Source organism: Cydia strobilella, chromosome 4, assembly GCF_947568885.1.
Source record: "Cydia strobilella chromosome 4, ilCydStro3.1, whole genome shotgun sequence".
Classification (NCBI taxonomy): Eukaryota; Metazoa; Arthropoda; class Insecta; order Lepidoptera; family Tortricidae; genus Cydia; species Cydia strobilella.
Genome location: NC_086044.1, coordinates 21,577,508 through 21,598,201, shown reverse-complemented (window position 1 = coordinate 21,598,201; position 20,694 = coordinate 21,577,508). Strand labels below are relative to the sequence as shown.

The window sequence follows — 20,694 nt, the reverse complement described above, 5'->3', positions numbered from 1 at the left end:
ATATAATATATAAATACTTAAATACATAGAAAACACCCATGACTCAGGAACAAATATCCGTGTTCATCACTGAATAAATGCCCTTACCAGGATTTGAACCCAAGACCATCGGCTTCACAGGCAGGGTCACTACCCACTAGGCCAGACAGGTCATCATAGGAACATAATTATTATCCGTTATTCTTTCCATTAGCTTCTCTACTACGAAATCTAACCTTTACATTATTTTCAGGAGGAGAGAGTGGAACTTTTCAAACATCTGATCAACAATAAGCTAAGGGAGCAGTTTTTAGTGGAAGAAGATGATTTTACCAGACTTGGCGCTGCCACCGCCGGGTTTAGTATGCGGGAAATCACTGATCATTTGAATAAGAAAATATTCCAAGCTGTCAAGAAAAAGAGTGAGTAAAAAGGGAATATAGTGGGCTAGTCTCACGTTTCATCATGCCATATCGTCTAAAAATACAGGAGAAATAGAAAAATTCAGTCTCACGGGTGCGACCTGAACTCGCGACTTTGGGGTACCAGCCCGCTGCTCTACCAACTATTCTGCAACGACAGTTGGAAATTTGTAGAACGGGAGCTGGTGTCCTAGACTCGCGAGTTTAAGTCGAGAAAACTCTAACTTTTGAGGTACATTCTATCATAGAGTAACTTATACTAGAGCGGTACTGTCATATTAAATTTTGTAACCCCAGTAAATTCACTGCCATCTGTGGACACACTTTAAAACTAAAAATAAATATTTATAAAAATACGATAAAATGTATTTAAATATGGATAAATGATTTTTTTTATTTGCATTAATTATTTTTATATGATTTTGACCCATGTTCTTTCACTGGTATGCGTTAAAATTATAAATAACAAACGAAACAGTCAACGCCCTCTATACGAGTGTAGGCTAAAACTAGTGGCGCCATCTGATCGAGAATCAAATTTTCGTGATTTTCGAGGCACGTTTTTTCCTTAGACTGTATCCATCTATAATAATAATAATAATAAAATACTTTATTGTGCACTACAAAGAAAAATACATGTTACAAACAATGACAGGACATAAGTGAGTAGGTAACAACAGGCGGACTTATCGCTAAAAAGCGATCTCTTCCAGACAACCTTCAGATAGCGATTCAGTGGCTAGAAATAAGTTAATGGGCAGTGCAAAATAACAAAGGTGTAAAGTTTACAAATCAAATACCTAAGTATAAATAACAAACAATGAAAAATAAACTACATAAACTACATATATTATTTAAGCAACAATAATACACTACATAAACCTACACAAAATACATAAATACATAATGAGAATTCAAGCAAGAGAAGAATAACGACCAGGTAGCGTGAACAAAAAGAAAAATATATATGTGTAAGTGAAAGGACCAAGACTAAGAAAGAGATTTTAAATAGTGTTCTTTTAGAAGTTTTTTAAAAATGGGTAGGGATTGAGCACGTCTTATATCAATGGGCAAAGCATTCCACAATCTTACAGACTATCTATTACGGAGTTATATCTATCTTTGATTCTATTTACTTAGATATCTCGTTCTTTACCATTTTTTTTAACTTCTCGTGCGCTAGAGATTTTACATATAGTGTGGAAAAAATTAATGGGCCCTGGAGGGAAAGTACCTTAAATTAGCAAATTTTACTTAAAGGAAACTTTCTTTTATTTTTTTAAAGAAACAAAACTGTATTCAAAGATTTTTTTTTAATTCGCTTCCCTCGTCCAGGAGTCGAACCGACGAAAAATTCAAAAAATACGAAATACCTAATGTTTCTTGGAGAAATGTTATCATTGACTGTATCGACTAGTAGAATAAAAGAGAGGCTGTTTATTTGGAATTTTTAGTTGCTTCTATTCCCGGGCGAGACAAGCGAATTTAAAAAATCTTTGAATGCATTTTTAATAATAAAATAATGTTTCTTTTAAGTAAAATGAGCTAACTTAAGGTTTTAAGGCACTCCCAATTATTTCTTTCCACATTGTATATACATAAACGCATTCTAACAATTTTTACACACGGTACTGTCGCAGAATCTCATCCATCCGAACCCGTGCCCCGGTTAGTAGAAAGCGTGATTGCGTCGGAGAAAAACAACGCGTTTGACATCTGGGACACTGTTGGGGGAATGGAGGGAGTTAAGCAGGAACTCACTGAATGCATCTTCTGGCCTCTTATGGTGAGTAACTACGCTAAACACCAAGAACTAAGATTGTCTGAATTACGAAGAATTTTCATCATCAGTTGTCACAGTAAGGGTCAAGCTCGGCCGAATTTCACCTTCCCATACGGTAGTTCCGCTCTCATTTTAAAACTACGTGTTGGATTGTAATGAAACTTTGCACATACAATGACATGAGGTATATTTAGGTCTGAAATTAGTTTATATAGTCCAGAACGTGCAGAATGTGGAATGAGTTGCCTTTGAGGTATTTTTTGCGTTACGAAATGGGATTCTAATGGTAATCTTTAATCGTAAGGTAAATTTAACAATATTTAATCTCCAATCGCAATGTAAAATTCCATTTTAATGTAAATTTAATAATATTTGATCTCTTATCTAATGTGAAATTCAATAACATGTAATATAATCTTTAATTGGAATGTCAAATTTAATATATTATGTATTGTAACCTATAATCGTGATTCTTAGCTACTTATTACTAATTACTTAGTTAGTAAGTTACGTAGATAAGAATGTAGTTAATTAGTGAGTATTAAGTTGCAGTGCCCTACAGGGTTCATAGCTGATCAAAATTATTATGTAACATCTTATTATGTACCTATGAAGGCAATAAATGACTGAATACTGAATTCTTCAAGAAGCGGGTATTTAGGGTTCTCAAGGGTCGGCAATGCTTAAGTGGCTCCTGTGGTGTTGCTTATGTCCATAGGCGACGATGACCGCTTCCCATCAGGCGGCTCGTCTGCTGACTATAACATAAAAAAAAGTTTATAAAACAAACGAAATAGAGCAGAAACAAGTTTGGTATGTACAACTTAAATTCGCTGTATTTTTCTAACTATGATATCTGAAGCTACATAAACTAATTACAGACATAGATATACCTTATCCTATTGTAAGTACAAAGTTTCAGAGCAATGTAGCTAGTCGTTTTAAAATGAGAGCGGATTAAGCGGAACTACGTTTGTATGGAGAACCGAGCTTGTTAAATGTACTTTGGCTAAAAAATATAGAAATGAAAAACTAAGTCGTGTAAAGTATTACAAACTGTGTGGTGCTAAACTTAAAGTCCTTTATGGGTGGATGAACATTTTTTGTGTTGTTATTTTGGGTCGTCGTGCAAGTGACTATAGTAGCACAGTTTGTTAGATTAGAAGAAATGTATCACGTTCTACTAACATGCTTAGTAGTTGGTCCATTTTGGAAATGACTTATAAGTACCACACAAATGCATGATTAGTAAATTTAAATGCAAAATCAATACAGATTAATGTTACTCTAAGAACAAATTAAATTGTTTTCTATGAACATATTTTAATTTGTGTTTTTTCAAGTAGACACACTACTATTTAAACTATAAACTGAAAACACGCCCTGGACATTGTGAGCTCTGGACACTGGAGGCTTTGGTAATTTTTTCCGTCGTATATGACATTTATTTTCAGTTTACAGATTAATGTTGTTTAACCTTTTGGACGCCAATGACGGATGCCGATATCCGTCCAACGCCAAAGACGGATTAATCGGTCAAAGACCACAGAGCAACATAGACCTACGTGCATGTGCATAAAGTTCAATTTCAGTTTTGACATTTCGTTGACGTGGCGTCCGAGTGAGAGCTTTTGTGTTTGACACGGCGTCGAAAAGGTTAAATTTTCGGACTTTACCCAAAAGGCTTGGGTAACACTAGTTATACCAGTGTAAACTTGAGTTTAATAATTGTGACGTTTTCAATTAAAAGGTACCACATTGTCGCTTACCATAAGGACGAAAGTTGCTTGTATCTTTATACGAAAAACCTGTCAGAGCGTCCTTATGGCAAGCGACAATGTGGTACATTTTACTTGAAAACGACACAATTAACCCAACATTATACATTTGAAAAATCTTGGTTTCCCGCAGTACCCGGCCCTGTTTCCGTCCCAGTCATGTGGAATTCTTCTATATGGAGCCCCGGGCACCGGCAAATCCCACATTGGTTCAAGTTTAGCGCGACTTCACAATATGAGCCTCGTGGTAGTGAAGGGGCCCGAGCTGCTCTCCAAATACATCGGCCAGAGCGAGAAGGCAGTCCGCGACGTGTTTGACAAGTATGTTGTCTCACTCACACTTGTATACGGAGCCCCAGGCACCGACAAGATAACCTTCTCTCTCTGTTGACTGCTATTGAAAGTCGTTCTTAGTATTGTTATTACATTGTAAAGTCTACAGTTCCTATTGGCACCGTGCGAAGTACATGGTGGGGGTAAGTAAAACGATCGCAGCGCATAAGGTGGTAAAAATTGACAACTAACGGATTAGCGTCTTTAACATTTCTTACAAGTTATATGGGTCGAAATGGAACTTTAATTTACGATTACTCCTGAGATATTCATTTTAATTGTATGGTGTAAAGGACCATTGTAATCTGTATGAAATGCTTAATATAACTAACGTATTTAATTTGATAATTATGAATACTGTATCCGTGTAAATAGCTTTGCAAATACCACATACTATGAAATCTTTTTGTAGAAGATAAGTATGGGTATAGTAAGTTATCCTTAAAAGATAGACATACACCATCGCGGACTTTTTTGTAGAGCAATAAAAGAAAGATCTTTCCACCATACATTGTTTTGTTATATCTCAAACGGGTTGGGCAGCGTTTTCGATTAAAGCTCTTAGCCAGCGTGATTTTTTTCTGACTTCATTACCAAATATCGTCATATTTCAACCAATTTACACAAAACCTTAACAAATTATACGCCTTAACCTTCCTCAAGAATCACTCTATTCATAGGTGAAAACCGCATAAAAATCCGTTCAGTAGATGTCACTGAAATTATTACGATTTACTTACTTCTCGCTTAAGGTGGTTCCCTGAGCCAGAAGGCGAAAAATCTCCTTATATGATCCTGTTTTTCTAAGAGGCGTTGATATTCGTAGACGTGGAAAAAATATATGTAGTTCTTGACTATATTATCTTTAATATCATAGCTCCCGATACACGAATTATGACACTTCGCTCGATAAAATTAATTCCCAAAGTAACCTCTAACTCGGACTTTTAATCCAACTTTACTCGGTTATTTATTATGTGATACTATAAATAAAAAAAGAAGAAAAAACAACCTTAACTTAAATAATAATTTCATAGCCTTCGAATTTCGATATTGTAGGGTAACGTTTTTAAAATAAATAAAAATCGACAAAATTCGATCAAAATTGACACTTGGCGCGCATGATCTTTCCCGTTCTTTCTTGCGAAATGTGACAGAGACAGCGGCAAACCGATGGAATATCCTTAATAGTTTTGACAAAATAAAAGCCTATAATTGCAACCGCTGTGTGGCGCTGTCATCGTGCACGGTCCCAATAGTTCATTATAGTATCGTAATCAGTGAGCCGAGCACATGATTGACGCGACAGTATCTCGCCGTGAAATAGACTACCCGTCTTTTATTAACTGTATGAATTAAAGCGGGACGGGTAGTCTATGTCCCGGCGAGATACTCTCGCGCCAATCATGTGCTAGCCCGGCTGATTAGGAAAAGGTTGTAACTCGTATCTTAATTAGAATACGACACCCTTAAACGTTTCCCCGTTATTTCTGTTACATCTTGTGTAATGTTTCCCTTTGTTTCAGAGCGGACATGAAGCGGCCTTGCATATTGTTCTTTGACGAGTTCGACAGTCTAGCGCCCAAGTAAGTCAGCGCGTTGTAAGTTTTTGCTTTCTGTTCATATACATACATACATCAAATTATTCCGTTTTCATTTACTTGTTCAACCTTACGAATCGTGCTAAATAAATATTTATTGAAGTGATTTATTTTACACACAGCTGGGCAATTCCTTTTTTATGTTGTGCACTACACTTTTCTTTCAAATTTGGGAATTTTTATGTTATTTTCTACTCAGAACCACGAGCTCGAAAAAATTGAAAAAAAGTGTCCTAAAATTTTCATTCCGTTATCAAGTCTTGCAAAGTGTTAACGGGATAGAAATCAGACACGTTTTTTTCTGATTCTTCGTAGAAATAACATAAAAAAAAACCCCCACAGTCTAGTCGCTAGTGGGAGTTTATAGAGGCCTCCCAGATGCGTTTATGTTTTCATAGTTCATAATTTCATACCCAAAATCTGGATTATAATATTAACACCCTGATACTCTTGCATTTTTTTTTCATTATTGTTGTTATTGTTTGCACAAATAGCTCTGTTGAAACTTTATTAAACATGATGTTAAAATATTTCCATTAAGGAAACTGTAAGTCTAGCTTTAAGAAAATTTCCAGTGTTATGTATAACTATAGAAGACTGTTTGTTTAAATAAATAAATAATAAAATAATATCTGTAATACTGATATTACCATTTAATGGGTACAGTGCAAATCGTCAAATGCATCTCGTGTTCTCGTCATCAGACGCGGACACGACTCCACAGGCGTCACGGACCGCGTCGTGAACCAGCTGCTGGCACGACTCGACGGCGCCGAGGGCGGCGCGCGCGGTCCAGTCGTCGCTGCGACCAGTCGCCCCGACCTCATCGACCCTGCGTTACTGCGACCGGGGAGATTACAGCGGCACATATACTGCGCTCCGCCTGACCAGGTACAACTAGCATCAAACACAACTCGCGAGTTAGACTACTATTAGGTCAGCTGAACGTGTGGTGCGTGATGACACGCTGCGACCAGTCGCCCCGACCTCATCGACCCTGCGTTACTGCGACCGGGGAGATTACAGCGGCACATATACTGCGCTCCGCCTGACCAGGTACAACTAGCATCAAACACAACTCGCGAGTTAGACTACTATTAGGTCAGCTGAACGTGTGGTGCGTGATGACACGCTGCGACCAGTCGCCCCGACCTCATCGACCCTGCGTTACTGCGACCGGGGAGATTACAGCGGCACATATACTGCGCTCCGCCTGACCAGGTACAACTAGCATCAAACACAACTCGCGAGTTAGACTACTATTAGGTCAGCTGAACGTGTGGTGCGTGATGACACGCTGCGACCAGTCGCCCCGACCTCATCGACCCTGCGTTACTGCGACCGGGGAGATTACAGCGGCACATATACTGCGCTCCGCCTGACCAGGTACAACTAGCATCAAACACAACTCGCGAGTTAGACTACTATTAGGTCAGCTGAACGTGTGGTGCGTGATGACACGCTGCGACCAGTCGCCCCGACCTCATCGACCCTGCGTTACTGCGACCGGGGAGATTACAGCGGCACATATACTGCGCTCCGCCTGACCAGGTACAACTAGCATCAAACACAACTCGCGAGTTAGACTACTATTAGGTCAGCTGAACGTGTGGTGCGTGATGACACGCTGCGACCAGTCGCCCCGACCTCATCGACCCGGCGTTACTGCGACCGGGGAGATTACAGCGGCACATATACTGCGCTCCGCCTGACCAGGTACAACTAGCATCAAACACAACTCGCGAGTTAGACTACTATTAGGTCAGCTGAACGTGTGGTGCGTGATGACACGCTGCGACCAGTCGCCCCGACCTCATCGACCCTGCGTTACTGCGACCGGGGAGATTACAGCGGCACATATACTGCGCTCCGCCTGACCAGGTACAACTAGCATCAAACACAACTCGCGAGTTAGACTACTATTAGGTCAGCTGAACGTGTGGTGCGTGATGACACGCTGCGACCAGTCGCCCCGACCTCATCGACCCGGCGTTACTGCGACCGGGGAGATTACAGCGGCACATATACTGCGCTCCGCCTGACCAGGTACAACTAGCATCAAACACAACTCGCGAGTTAGACTACTATTAGGTCAGCTGAACGTGTGGTGCGTGATGACACGCTGCGACCAGTCGCCCCGACCTCATCGACCCGGCGTTACTGCGACCGGGGAGATTACAGCGGCACATATACTGCGCTCCGCCTGACCAGGTACAACTAGCATCAAACACAACTCGCGAGTTAGACTACTATTAGGTCAGCTGAACGTGTGGTGCGTGATGACACGCTGCGACCAGTCGCCCCGACCTCATCGACCCTGCGTTACTGCGGCCGGGGAGATTACAGCGGCACATATACTGCGCTCCGCCTGACCAGGTACAACTAGCATCAAACACAACTCGCGAGTTAGACTACTATTAGGTCAGCTGAACGTGTGGTGCGTGATGACACGCTGCGACCAGTCGCCCCGACCTCATCGACCCTGCGTTACTGCGACCGGGGAGATTACAGCGGCACATATACTGCGCTCCGCCTGACCAGGTACAACTAGCATCAAACACAACTCGCGAGTTAGACTACTATTAGGTCAGCTGAACGTGTGGTGCGTGATGACACGCTGCGACCAGTCGCCCCGACCTCATCGACCCGGCGTTACTGCGACCGGGGAGATTACAGCGGCACATATACTGCGCTCCGCCTGACCAGGTACAACTAGCATCAAACACAACTCGCGAGTTAGACTACTATTAGGTCAGCTGAACGTGTGGTGCGTGATGACACGCTGCGACCAGTCGCCCCGACCTCATCGACCCGGCGTTACTGCGACCGGGGAGATTACAGCGGCACATATACTGCGCTCCGCCTGACCAGGTACAACTAGCATCAAACACAACTCGCGAGTTAGACTACTATTAGGTCAGCTGAACGTGTGGTGCGTGATGACACGCTGCGACCAGTCGCCCCGACCTCATCGACCCGGCGTTACTGCGGCCGGGGAGATTACAGCGGCACATATACTGCGCTCCGCCTGACCAGGTACAACTAGCATCAAACACAACTCGCGAGTTACACTACTATTAGGTCAGCTGAACGTGTGGTGCGTGATGACACGCTGCGACCAGTCGCCCCGACTTAATCGACCCTGCGTTACTGCGACCGATATACTTTGTCATCTTGCACTCCCCTACTAGGGGCGTGAGGAGGCCATTTCTGGGCTTAGCCCAATTTGACTGCATCTGTCGCGGACTGTTACGACAGCCCGGTCTGTTAGGCCAACGTTTATGTTGTTGGCCTTTTCTTTCTTCTCTCTATCTGTACTCTTCTTACTCTCCCATGAGAGTAATGCATTCATTCAGCGCGCTCTTGATCGCCTCCGGGCCCTGAGCTGCTGCTACTGTTATGAGTCTTGCGAACATGGCTTCTATATCCGGTATCCCCGCCTGCAGAGTTGGAGCTGGGGTAGGGGCGAGGGGGGGTACTGGGGCTTCTTTGCTGGTTTTGGGCATCTTTTTCTTCTTCTTTTTCTTCTTTGTTTTGGGCTTGGTGGCCTCGGTCACGTCTGTTGCGCCCCTTTGGGTGGGGGCGTTGGCCGGCGCCATTAAAGAGGCGGGCGCCGACTCCTCCACTGTGGGCTTCTTGACGCTGGCGTTGGTCACAGGGCCTGTCTTCGTAGGGACCGTGTGTGCATTGGAGCCCGCTTTCCGATTGCGGGCCTCTCGCAGGTACACGGGGCATCTTCTGTGATTTGCCGGGTGGGGGCCCGCGCAGTTGGCGCACGTGCATGGGTCCTCTTTCGGTCTGTCGCATTTGTACGCTGGGTGGGGGCCCGCACAGCGCACGCATTTCTGCGGCCTGTGGCACCCCTTCGAGTGATGTCTGAACCCCTGGCAGTTGTGACACTGCGGGGGTCCGGATTTCCCTCTCCATGCTTCTACTCTTATGCCATTCAAACAGAGGAGCTCGCTAACCCGATAGATTGCGGTGTGGTCTCGCGGGGGGCCCGCTAGCTGCACGAAGTACACGCAGCCTGGCTTGTCCCCTCTGGCGTTAATTTGCTTAATATGTTCTACCGGGTATCCGCGCTCCTCGAATGCTTTCTTGATGTCGTCAAGTGGTGTGTCGGATGGTAGGCCCCGAAGCGCCACCTTCATCTTCTTGTCCTTCTCCATCTGGTAGACATGCCACTGTACGGCTAGTTTTAGGCTATCTAAGTGGTCGTAGGTAGCCCTGTACTCTTCTTCTGACCTGGGTTCGAAGCGTAGTCCGCGACCCACCGGATAGGCGTTAACGGCTCGTCCCAATTTTGCTGCTATTTCTCTCGTCACTGCTCCCCAGTTTGGTAGCACCGGCGCCACGATGCAAGGGTATTTGGTCTTCTTCTTGGGGGGCTGTGAGGGTTGCTGGCCTGCAGCGGCGGCTCGCTCGGGCTTCTTCTGGGTGGGCTGCGAGGCCGTGGCTGCGTATGTGTTCTTGTTTGGGGGCTCTGTTGTTGATGGTCCCTGTATGCTTTTTCCAGCTGCCTTGTCTGCTGTGGGCTGCTGTACGGGCTCCGTTGTTTTGGTGCCCGGCTTCTTTTTCTGTCTCTTTGGCAGGGGGGGAGGCTCCCCGGATGGGGGGCCTGGCTTCTGTGGCGGCTCCTTTTGTGGGGCTGAGGCTTGGGCTTCTGTTGGTCTGGCTGGTGCGTGGGGCGCAAATAAGTCACCCCTATGCACCTGCAGGCTGCCGATAGTTAGCGTCTCCTTAGGGGACGGCGCCTTCCAGGGTGGCGGTGGTATTTCTGAGTTCTCCTCTGGCGCCCCTGCAGACTGGGGGCGACGTCGCAATCTCGGGTCCGTGGGGGGCGAGCGCTTTATGCAGATGCGTTTTCCGGCACCCGCTGCGGTGCCCGGGCTCTCCCTCGGGCGTTTCTCCGGTCTCAGGAAGGCCGGGTGGGCCCTGAGGAATTCCAAAAAGTGGCCGTCCTCAGGGTGTAGTTCCGTTTCTATTCCCATTTCGTGGGATGATATTCTTACATAGGCGGCCAGCCACGCCTTTAAGCTTGCCGACGGCTGCTCCATGCCCATAATATGGGCAACTACAATAGTGTCACTATGTAGCTGCTCCATAGGGGAGTGGGGCTGGTCGGCGAGCCCGGGCGAGAATAGTCGCGTCGTCTGGTCCGGCAACAAGGATGTTGCGTCTGGTCCTGCTTCTGTGGGTTCGTCAGGCGCGGGTGTGGTGGTCCGTGAGGCTGGGGCTTCGCTTACAGTGTAGTCATCGCTGTCTACGAAGTCGCTGCCCTCGATTAATCCGGTGGTAAGGGAGTCGAAATCGGGGGGTAGGGGGATAAATCCTGACTCCCGACTACCCTCCGTCTCCTCCGGCGTTTTCGGTTGTGTTCCCCGCCTACGTGATGTTGCTCTCGTTGTTGGGGGTAGACCGCTAGATCGAGATCGCGATCTACCCACATGTTGCTTTTTATTTCCCTCCATAGGAAATCCTCTCTGCGATCTAGCGACGTTATACGTCGCCGGCTGGGGCCAAACCCCGCATTACCCTAACCCGGGGCTTCCGTTTTAGCGGGACCGGGGTCAGGCAACGCGGTGAGGGCTAAACCGGCGACGTTGCTGCTATGATGAGTGCGGTCCCCTCCGGCCTAGGCCGGGCCGCCGTATTCCGCGAATTTTTTCTTCACGAAGTAATTCCGGAATGTGCGTCGCGATGTACGTCCGAGCTACACAGATCACAGATGCAATCCTACTGCGACCGAGGAGATTACAGCGGCATATATACTGCGCTCCGCCTGACAAGGTACTGTGTCCGAAGGGCATAGATAGTCGCAGCGTATTAGAGGGAGAGAGAGATAGTATTAGATAGAGGGAAAGACAGAATAACTTGTACCCCCGACACGTGGAGCTGGAGTAGAGTGTGCCGGCGCCGGTTGCTGCTGGACAAGGACGCGATGACGACGACCTGTTGTAATATCTATTAAAACATACTATAAATTATTATAATTATAGTGTACGTGTCATATTAGATAGAGAAAGAGAGAGCGGCACTAGTGCCTCCGACACTGCGCTATATTGCGCTCCTCCTGACCAGGTACAACTAGCATCAAACACAACTCGCGAGTTAGACTACTATTAGGTCAGCTGAACGTGTGGTGCGTGATGACACGCTGCGACCAGTCGCCCCGACCTAATCGACCCTGCGTTACTGCGACCGGGGAGATTACAGCGGCACATATACTGCGCTCCGCCTGACCAGGTACAACTAGCATCAAACACAACTCGCGAGTTAGACTACTATTAGGTCAGCTGAACGTGTGGTGCGTGATGACACGCTGCGACCAGTCGCCCCGACTTAATCGACCCTGCGTTACTGCGACCGGGGAGATTACAGCGGCACATATACTGCGCTCCGCCTGACCAGGTACAACTAGCATCAAACACAACTCGCGAGTTAGACTACTATTAGGTCAGCTGAACGTGTGGTGCGTGATGACACGCTGCGACCAGTCGCCCCGACCTAATCGACCCTGCGTTACTGCGACCGGGGAGATTACAGCGGCACATATACTGCGCTCCGCCTGACCAGGTACAACTAGCATCAAACACAACTCGCGAGTTAGACTACTATTAGGTCAGCTGAACGTGTGGTGCGTGATGACACGCTGCGACCAGTCGCCCCGACCTAATCGACCCTGCGTTACTGCGACCGGGGAGATTACAGCGGCACATATACTGCGCTCCGCCTGACCAGGTACAACTAGCATCAAACACAACTCGCGAGTTAGACTACTATTAGGTCAGCTGAACGTGTGGTGCGTGATGACACGCTGCGACCAGTCGCCCCGACTTAATCGACCCTGCGTTACTGCGACCGGGGAGATTACAGCGGCACATATACTGCGCTCCGCCTGACCAGGTACAACTAGCATCAAACACAACTCGCGAGTTAGACTACTATTAGGTCAGCTGAACGTGTGGTGCGTGATGACACGCTGCGACCAGTCGCCCCGACCTAATCGACCCTGCGTTACTGCGACCGGGGAGATTACAGCGGCACATATACTGCGCTCCGCCTGACCAGGTACAACTAGCATCAAACACAACTCGCGAGTTAGACTACTATTAGGTCAGCTGAACGTGTGGTGCGTGATGACACGCTGCGACCAGTCGCCCCGACCTAATCGACCCTGCGTTACTGCGACCGGGGAGATTACAGCGGCACATATACTGCGCTCCGCCTGACCAGGTACAACTAGCATCAAACACAACTCGCGAGTTAGACTACTATTAGGTCAGCTGAACGTGTGGTGCGTGATGACACGCTGCGACCAGTCGCCCCGACTTAATCGACCCTGCGTTACTGCGACCGGGGAGATTACAGCGGCACATATACTGCGCTCCGCCTGACCAGGTACAACTAGCATCAAACACAACTCGCGAGTTAGACTACTATTAGGTCAGCTGAACGTGTGGTGCGTGATGACACGCTGCGACCAGTCGCCCCGACCTAATCGACCCTGCGTTACTGCGACCGGGGAGATTACAGCGGCATATATACTGCGCTCCGCCTGACCAGGTACAACTAGCATCAAACACAACTCGCGAGTTACACTACTATTAGGTCAGCTGAACGTGTGGTGCGTGATGACACGCTGCGACCAGTCGCCCCGACCTCATCGACCCGGCGTTACTGCGACCGGGGAGATTACAGCGGCACATATACTGCGCTCCGCCTGACCAGGTACAACTAGCATCAAACACAACTCGCGAGTTACACTACTATTAGGTCAGCTGAACGTGAGGTGCGTGATGACACGCTGCGACCAGTCGCCCCGACCTCATCGACCCGGCGTTACTGCGACCGGGGAGATTACAGCGGCATATATACTGCGCTCCGCCTGACCAGGTACAACTAGCATCAAACACAACTCGCGAGTTAGACTACTATTAGGTCAGCTAAACGTGTGGTGCGTGATGACACGCTGCGACCAGTCGCCCCGACCTCATCGACCCGGCGTTACTGCGACCGGGGAGATTACAGCGGCACATATACTGCGCTCCGCCTGACCAGGTACAACTAGCATCAAACACAACTCGCGAGTTACACTACTATTAGGTCAGCTGAACGTGAGGTGCGTGATGACACGCTGCGACCAGTCGCCCCGACCTCATCGACCCGGCGTTACTGCGACCGGGGAGATTACAGCGGCACATATACTGCGCTCCGCCTGACCAGGTACAACTAGCATCAAACACAACTCGCGAGTTAGACTACTATTAGGTCAGCTGAACGTGTGGTGCGTGATGACACGCTGCGACCAGTCGCCCCGACCTCATCGACCCTGCGTTACTGCGACCGGGGAGATTACAGCGGCACATATACTGCGCTCCGCCTGACCAGGTACAACTAGCATCAAACACAACTCGCGAGTTAGACTACTATTAGGTCAGCTGAACGTGTGGTGCGTGATGACACGCTGCGACCAGTCGCCCCGACCTCATCGACCCGGCGTTACTGCGACCGGGGAGATTACAGCGGCACATATACTGCGCTCCGCCTGACCAGGTACTGTACCCGAAGAGCATAGATGGTCGCAGCGTATTAGAGGGAGAGAGAGATAGTATTAGATAGAGGGAAAGACAGAATAACTTGTACCCCCGACACGTGGAGCTGGAGTAGAGTGAGCCGGCGCCGGTTGCTGCTGGACAAGGACGCGGTGACGACGACCTGTTGTAATATCTAATAAAAGATACTATAAATTATTATAATTATAGTGTACGAGTCATATTAGATAGAGAAAGAGAGAGCGCCACTAGTGCCTCCGACACTGCGCTATATTGCGTTCCTCCTGACCAGGTACAACTAGCATCAAACACAACTCGCTAGTTAGACTACTATTAGGTCAGCTGAACGTGTGGTGCGTGATGACACGCTGCGACCAGTCGCCCCGACCTCATCGACCCGGCGTTACTGCGACCGGGGAGATTACAGCGGCATACATACTGCGCTCCGCCTGACCAGGTACAACTAGCATCAAACACAACTCGCGAGTTAGACTACTATTAGGTCAGCTGAACGTGTGGTGCGTGATGACACGCTGCGACCAGTTGCCCCGACCTCATCGACCCTGCGTTACTGCGACCGGGGAGATTACAGCGGCATATATACTGCGCTCCGCCTGACCAGGTACAACTAGCATCAAACACAACTCGCGAGTTAGACTACTATTAGGTCAGCTGAACGTGTGGTGCGTGATGACACGCTGCGACCAGTCGCCCCGACCTCATCGACCCGGCGTTACTGCGACCGGGGAGATTACAGCGGCATATATACTGCGCTCCGCCTGACCAGGTACAACTAGCATCAAACACAACTCGCGAGTTAGACTACTATTAGGTCAGCTGAACGTGTGGTGCGTGATGACACGCTGCGACCAGTCGCCCCGACCTCATCGACCCTGCGTTACTGCGACCGGGGAGATTACAGCGGCATATATACTGCGCTCCGCCTGACCAGGTACAACTAGCATCAAACACAACTCGCGAGTTAGACTACTATTAGGTCAGCTGAACGTGTGGTGCGTGATGACACGCTGCGACCAGTCGCTCCGACCTAATCGACCCTGCGTTACTGCGACCGGGGAGATTACAGCGACATATATACTGCGCTCCGCCTGACAAGGTACTGTGTCCGAAGGGCATAGATAGTCGCAGCGTATTAGAGGGAGAGAGAGATAGTATTAGATAGAAAGGAAAGACAGAATAACTTGTACCCCCGACACGTGGAGCTGGAGTAGAGTGAGCCGGCGCCGGTTGCTGCTGGACAAGGACGCGATGACGACGACCTGTTGTAATATCTAATAAAACATACTATAAATTATTATAATTATAGTGTACGTGTCATATTAGATAGAGAAAGAGAGAGCGCCACTAGTGCCTCTGTCACTGCGCTATATTGCGTTCCTCCTGACCAGGTACAACTAGCATCAAACACAACTCGCGAGTTAGACTACTATTAGGTCAGTTGAACGTGTGGTGCGTGATGACACGCTGCGACCAGTCGCCCCGACTTAATCGACCCTGCGTTACTGCGACCGGGTAGATTACAGCGGCATATATACTGCGCTCCGCCTGACCAGGTACAACTAGCATCAAACACAACTTGCGAGTTAGACTACTATTAGGTCAGTTGAACGTGTGGTGCGTGATGACAGTCGTCGCTGCGACCAGTCGCCCCGACCTAATCGACCCGGCGTTACTGCGACCGGGGAGATTACAGCGGCATATATACTGCGCTCCGCCTGACCAGGTACTGTGCCCGAAGAGCATAGATGGTCGCAGCGCAGGGAGAGAGAGATAGTATTAGATAGAGGGAAAGACAGAATAACTTGTACCCCCGACACGTGGAGCTGGAGTAGAGTGAGCCGGCGCCGGTTGCTGCTGGACAAGGACGCGGTGACGACGACCTGTTGTAATATCTAATAAAACATACTATAAATTATTATAATTATAGTGTACGAGTCATATTAGATAGAGAGAGAGAGAGCGCCACTAGTGCCTCCGACACTGCGCTATATTGCTTTCCTCCTGACCAGGTACAACTAGCATCAAACACAACTCGCGAGTTACACTACTATTAGGTCAGCTGAACGTGTGGTGCGTGATGACAGTAATCGCTGCGACTAGTCGCCCCGACTTAATCGACCCTGCGTTACTGCGACCGGGGAGATTACAGCGGCATATATACTGCGCTCCGCCTGACCAGGTACAACTAGCATCAAACACAACTCGTATTGTTGTTAGACTGCTATTAGGTCAGCTGACTGTGTGGTGCGCGAAGGCCAATAATCGCTGGGACTAGTCGCAATTACTTAGTCGACCCTGCGTTAAGACGGTAGGCGTAATACACGACTTATCTACTGCGCTCCACGTTACCAGACCCATCATCATAAATTTAAACGACGTTGTAACCAAAAACGTTTATGAATAAAGACATGGGTAAATGACAAAATTTCTAAGCTTAATAGCATCGATCGCAGACGTTTCTGCTTGTTAAAAATTAATTTAAAATGGGTAGCACATCGTAACTGGTGAATTTCCAATATGACTTGGAGCTCCGGTGGCCGTTTAAGAAGTGTAACACTCTTACGGTAGATGTCGCTAGGGTCCCCTAGACCCATATAGTGGGAAGATTTGCTGACTATGGATGAGGTCTTGGTGGCTCAGTTGGCAGAGCGCTGGAGTATCTATCCAGAGGCCGTGAGTTCAAGTCTCACCCAAGGCAGTAATTTTTCCACTTTTAAATGTATTCTAAGCTTAATAGCATCGATCGCAGACGTTTCTGTGTGTTAAAAATTAATAGTAATGTTACTATAAAATATGTACTTTATCAGATTATTATTGATGTCCCGCAGAACGATCGTTTCGAAGTGCTAAAAACGCTGAGCAAAAACGTGGTCATCGAGGAAGACGTGGACTTACAACAGCTAGCGGAGGTCACCGAGGGCTACTCACCAGCGGACCTCAAGAGTCTCCTGGTCACAGCGCAACTTGGATGTTTGGAGAAACAGCTGGTGAGTTTAAACTATAAGTTCCTTGTCAGAAACGTAGTCGAAGAAGTTTTCTTACTACAGTTAGCGGAGGCCACCGAGTTACTCACCGGCGGTCCTCAAGAGTTTATAGGTAACAGACCAACTTGGCAGTCTAGAGAAACAGCTGGTGAGTTTAAAATGTATAAGTTTATTTTTAAAAGTCGCTAAACAAATGTTAGTCAGTCTGAGCAGTGCAGCCTACAGTTAAATTTATGGGGTCCCTTTGTTTGACATAATTATTGAAAGTCATAATGTAATGATTGTCATAATTCTGAAACCGTTAACTTATCAGGATTTTCCTCAGGTTATCCTATAGATAGGTTAGGTTAGTTAAGTTACGCGTTTCTGAGAAAAACCAAATTATGACTAACGAAAATGTGGACAAATAATACATTATGACTTAAAACTGTATGGGAAACAATAGAGACCCTTAAATTTATATATATAGCTATCCATGCCGTAATCGGTAACGGCGACCCTAGCTAATTACGAGCGTGAGCTCTAATATGGCTTGCAAAGCCGAACTTGTTCTTAAAAATTATGTCGCAGATGGGTCAGTAAAGTTGACCAGAATCATTGTAAATATAAAGCCACACTCTCCACAAGACTACACAAGACGATTTTGCCGGGACATTTGCCGAGACTGTGCCAAAGTGAAGCCCGCTCCACACTCGACAAAACTACACGAGACTTGCCGAATACGAGAGTGTAGACGTAGAGTGAGTATTCGTCTATGTTCGTATGCATTTTTACGTCCAAAAACTGGAGCGCCGAAAATGTAGAGGAATAGTTTCGCGCTAACACAAAAGTTCACGAGATGGGATAGGAAGAAGAAGACAAAAGTTCACGAGACCTCTTTGATGTTGGCCATTTTACCAACACGAAACGGAGACAACACGAATATACGCGAGACAATACGAACATAGACGAATACTCACTCTACCCTCTCGTATTCGGCTCCCGGCTCGTACCAATGAGTTTTTCGGAACTTATGTACGAAATATCATTTGATATTTACCAGTTGCTTTGTAAAGATGGGACCCAAGACAGAAGTAAAACACAAGACTGTCGGTTAAATACTGAAGATATAATGCCTACATTTAAAATATACAATCCTTTATATACTAAATTATCTAGGTTAACTATGAATCACACTACTTGGGAGGTCTACACGTGAAAGGTGTCAAATGGTTGTTAGAGAGTCATCTTACATTACTTTCCGTATATGGATTACATTCCTAACCTAATATGGGGGAGAGTCATCTTACATGACTCTCCGTATATGGTACCGCTAAGCTATGTGATCCTTATGATCTAATTACATGTTATTTGAATCCTATAAATACCTAATATTCTATGCCTACACTTCAGCTTTTCGGTGAAGGAAAACATCGCGAGGAAACCGGACTAATCCCAATAAGGCCTAGTTTCCCCTCTGGGTTGGAAGGTCAGATGGCAGTCGCCTTCGTAAAATCTAGTGCCTACCTCAATTCTTGGGATTAGTTGTCAAAGCGGACCCCAGGCTCTCATGCCGGGATAACGCGAGGAAGAAGAAGAAGACTCTCGTATTCGGCAAGTCTCGTATAGTCTTGTCGAGAGTGTGTAGCGGGCTTAGTTATAGGAAGGTTTCGGTCGGGATTTACGTATCTGACATTTCGTATCAAGATCAGTGAGACGAGCGTCTTCAAAGTTAGTAATGTAAGTTCGTTGTTTCAGTTGAGTGGTGTAGAGAAAGACTTGCAGTCAGTGGTGGTGCGGAAGACGGACATACAGAGCGCGTTATTGGAGACCAAACCTTCGCTTTCCAACGAGCAGAGGATCTTCTACGATATGATGTACGTTGCATTTGTTACGACCGTTGTGAAAACAAATGGTTTACCTTTTCATCAAAGATAGATATAACTCCGTAATAGATGGATACAGTCTAAGGAAAAAACGTGCGTCGAAAATCAAGAAAATTCGATTCTCGTTCAGAGGGCGCTACTAGCTTTGGCCTACTGTCGTAAAGATGGCGTTGACGGTTTCGTTTGTTATTTAACAATTTTAATGCATATCAGTTAAAGAACATGGGTCAAAATCATAAAAATAATTTATGCAAATAAAAAAAATCATTTATCCATATTTAAATACATTTTATCGTATTTTTATAAATCTTCATTTTTAGTTTTTAAGTGTGTCGACAGATGGCAGTGAATTTACTGGGGTTACAAAATTTACTATGACAGTACCGCTCTAGTATAAGTTACTCTATGCTTTTCATAGACTTTTGACGTAGGTTAGAATGGTCTTGTTCGCGGTTAATCGATGTCCCAGCGAAATCTTAATAACAGAGATTTGAAATATTTGAATAACTCGACGAAAATCTATGAGAAAAGTAAACACATGATGTTTTGAACACATATTATTAATAGGGTATTTGACTGATTTAATAGTACATTACGATACAAGTGCGATAAATAGGAAGTTCGCAACGAGTGGCAATACATTAAAACACGACCGAAGGGAGTGTTTTAAGTCGACACTAGTTGCGAATTACCTATTCGCACATGTATTGTACAACGTTTTACAGTACATATGGCCCTTTAAATTTTCGACATAGTTACGTAATGTGCTAATTATCGCACTAGTGCGGTAAAGTAGCTCCAAATGTACTGTAAAATAAATTATTTTACACCATGCAAGAAATAAAGCACCAGAAGATTAATAAAGATACGTAGACAGCAGTTATTTTTAGACAGATTTTCTATTTTAAAACCCGTATAAAACTATAAAGACTAGATAATTTGATTGTGACGTCACATGCTAGTGTCTCATATAAATTTCATATAGTAGCAAAATCGTTTTGACAGTTCGAAAAAAGAAACTGATTTGATTAGTAGTCAATTACCCTTATCTTGTGTTCAAAACGCGAAAGTTTTAAATGTTACATTGCTGTTTTTGACGGATATTCAATACAATGACTTATTTATAGTAAATTCTTTTATCACTTCATTTTTCGTGGCAGTGTGCTGTACACCCTGCGACCACACATGAGTCCGGTATTTAAAAAAAATCTCGAGAATCGGTTGAGAAATGCGACCTGTAGAAGAGATCAGCCGGATATATCATAGTCTTTTCTCTTTTTTATACATTTATATGTACATACTATTGTTATGATTATGTACTATTACTAGGTACAGTCGCCATCAGATATATCAGAGCAGCCGAGGTGTTCACA

At 45.9% G+C, this 20,694-nt stretch overlaps 1 protein-coding gene across 1 annotated transcript in view; it reads left to right on the top strand.

Moving 5' to 3' along the window:
- The window catches only part of LOC134740849 (peroxisomal ATPase PEX1-like), a 35,382-nt gene that overhangs the window by 12,233 nt on the left and 2,455 nt on the right, over nucleotides 1-20,694 (top strand). The window contains exons 7-13 of the mRNA XM_063673501.1: nucleotides 233-401; nucleotides 2,042-2,187; nucleotides 4,096-4,283; nucleotides 5,822-5,881; nucleotides 6,601-6,787; nucleotides 17,301-17,459; nucleotides 19,194-19,312. Of these exons, the coding sequence (XP_063529571.1) occupies nucleotides 233-401; nucleotides 2,042-2,187; nucleotides 4,096-4,283; nucleotides 5,822-5,881; nucleotides 6,601-6,787; nucleotides 17,301-17,459; nucleotides 19,194-19,312 (1,028 nt within the window). The remainder of the gene's footprint in view (nucleotides 1-232; nucleotides 402-2,041; nucleotides 2,188-4,095; nucleotides 4,284-5,821; nucleotides 5,882-6,600; nucleotides 6,788-17,300; nucleotides 17,460-19,193; nucleotides 19,313-20,694) is intronic.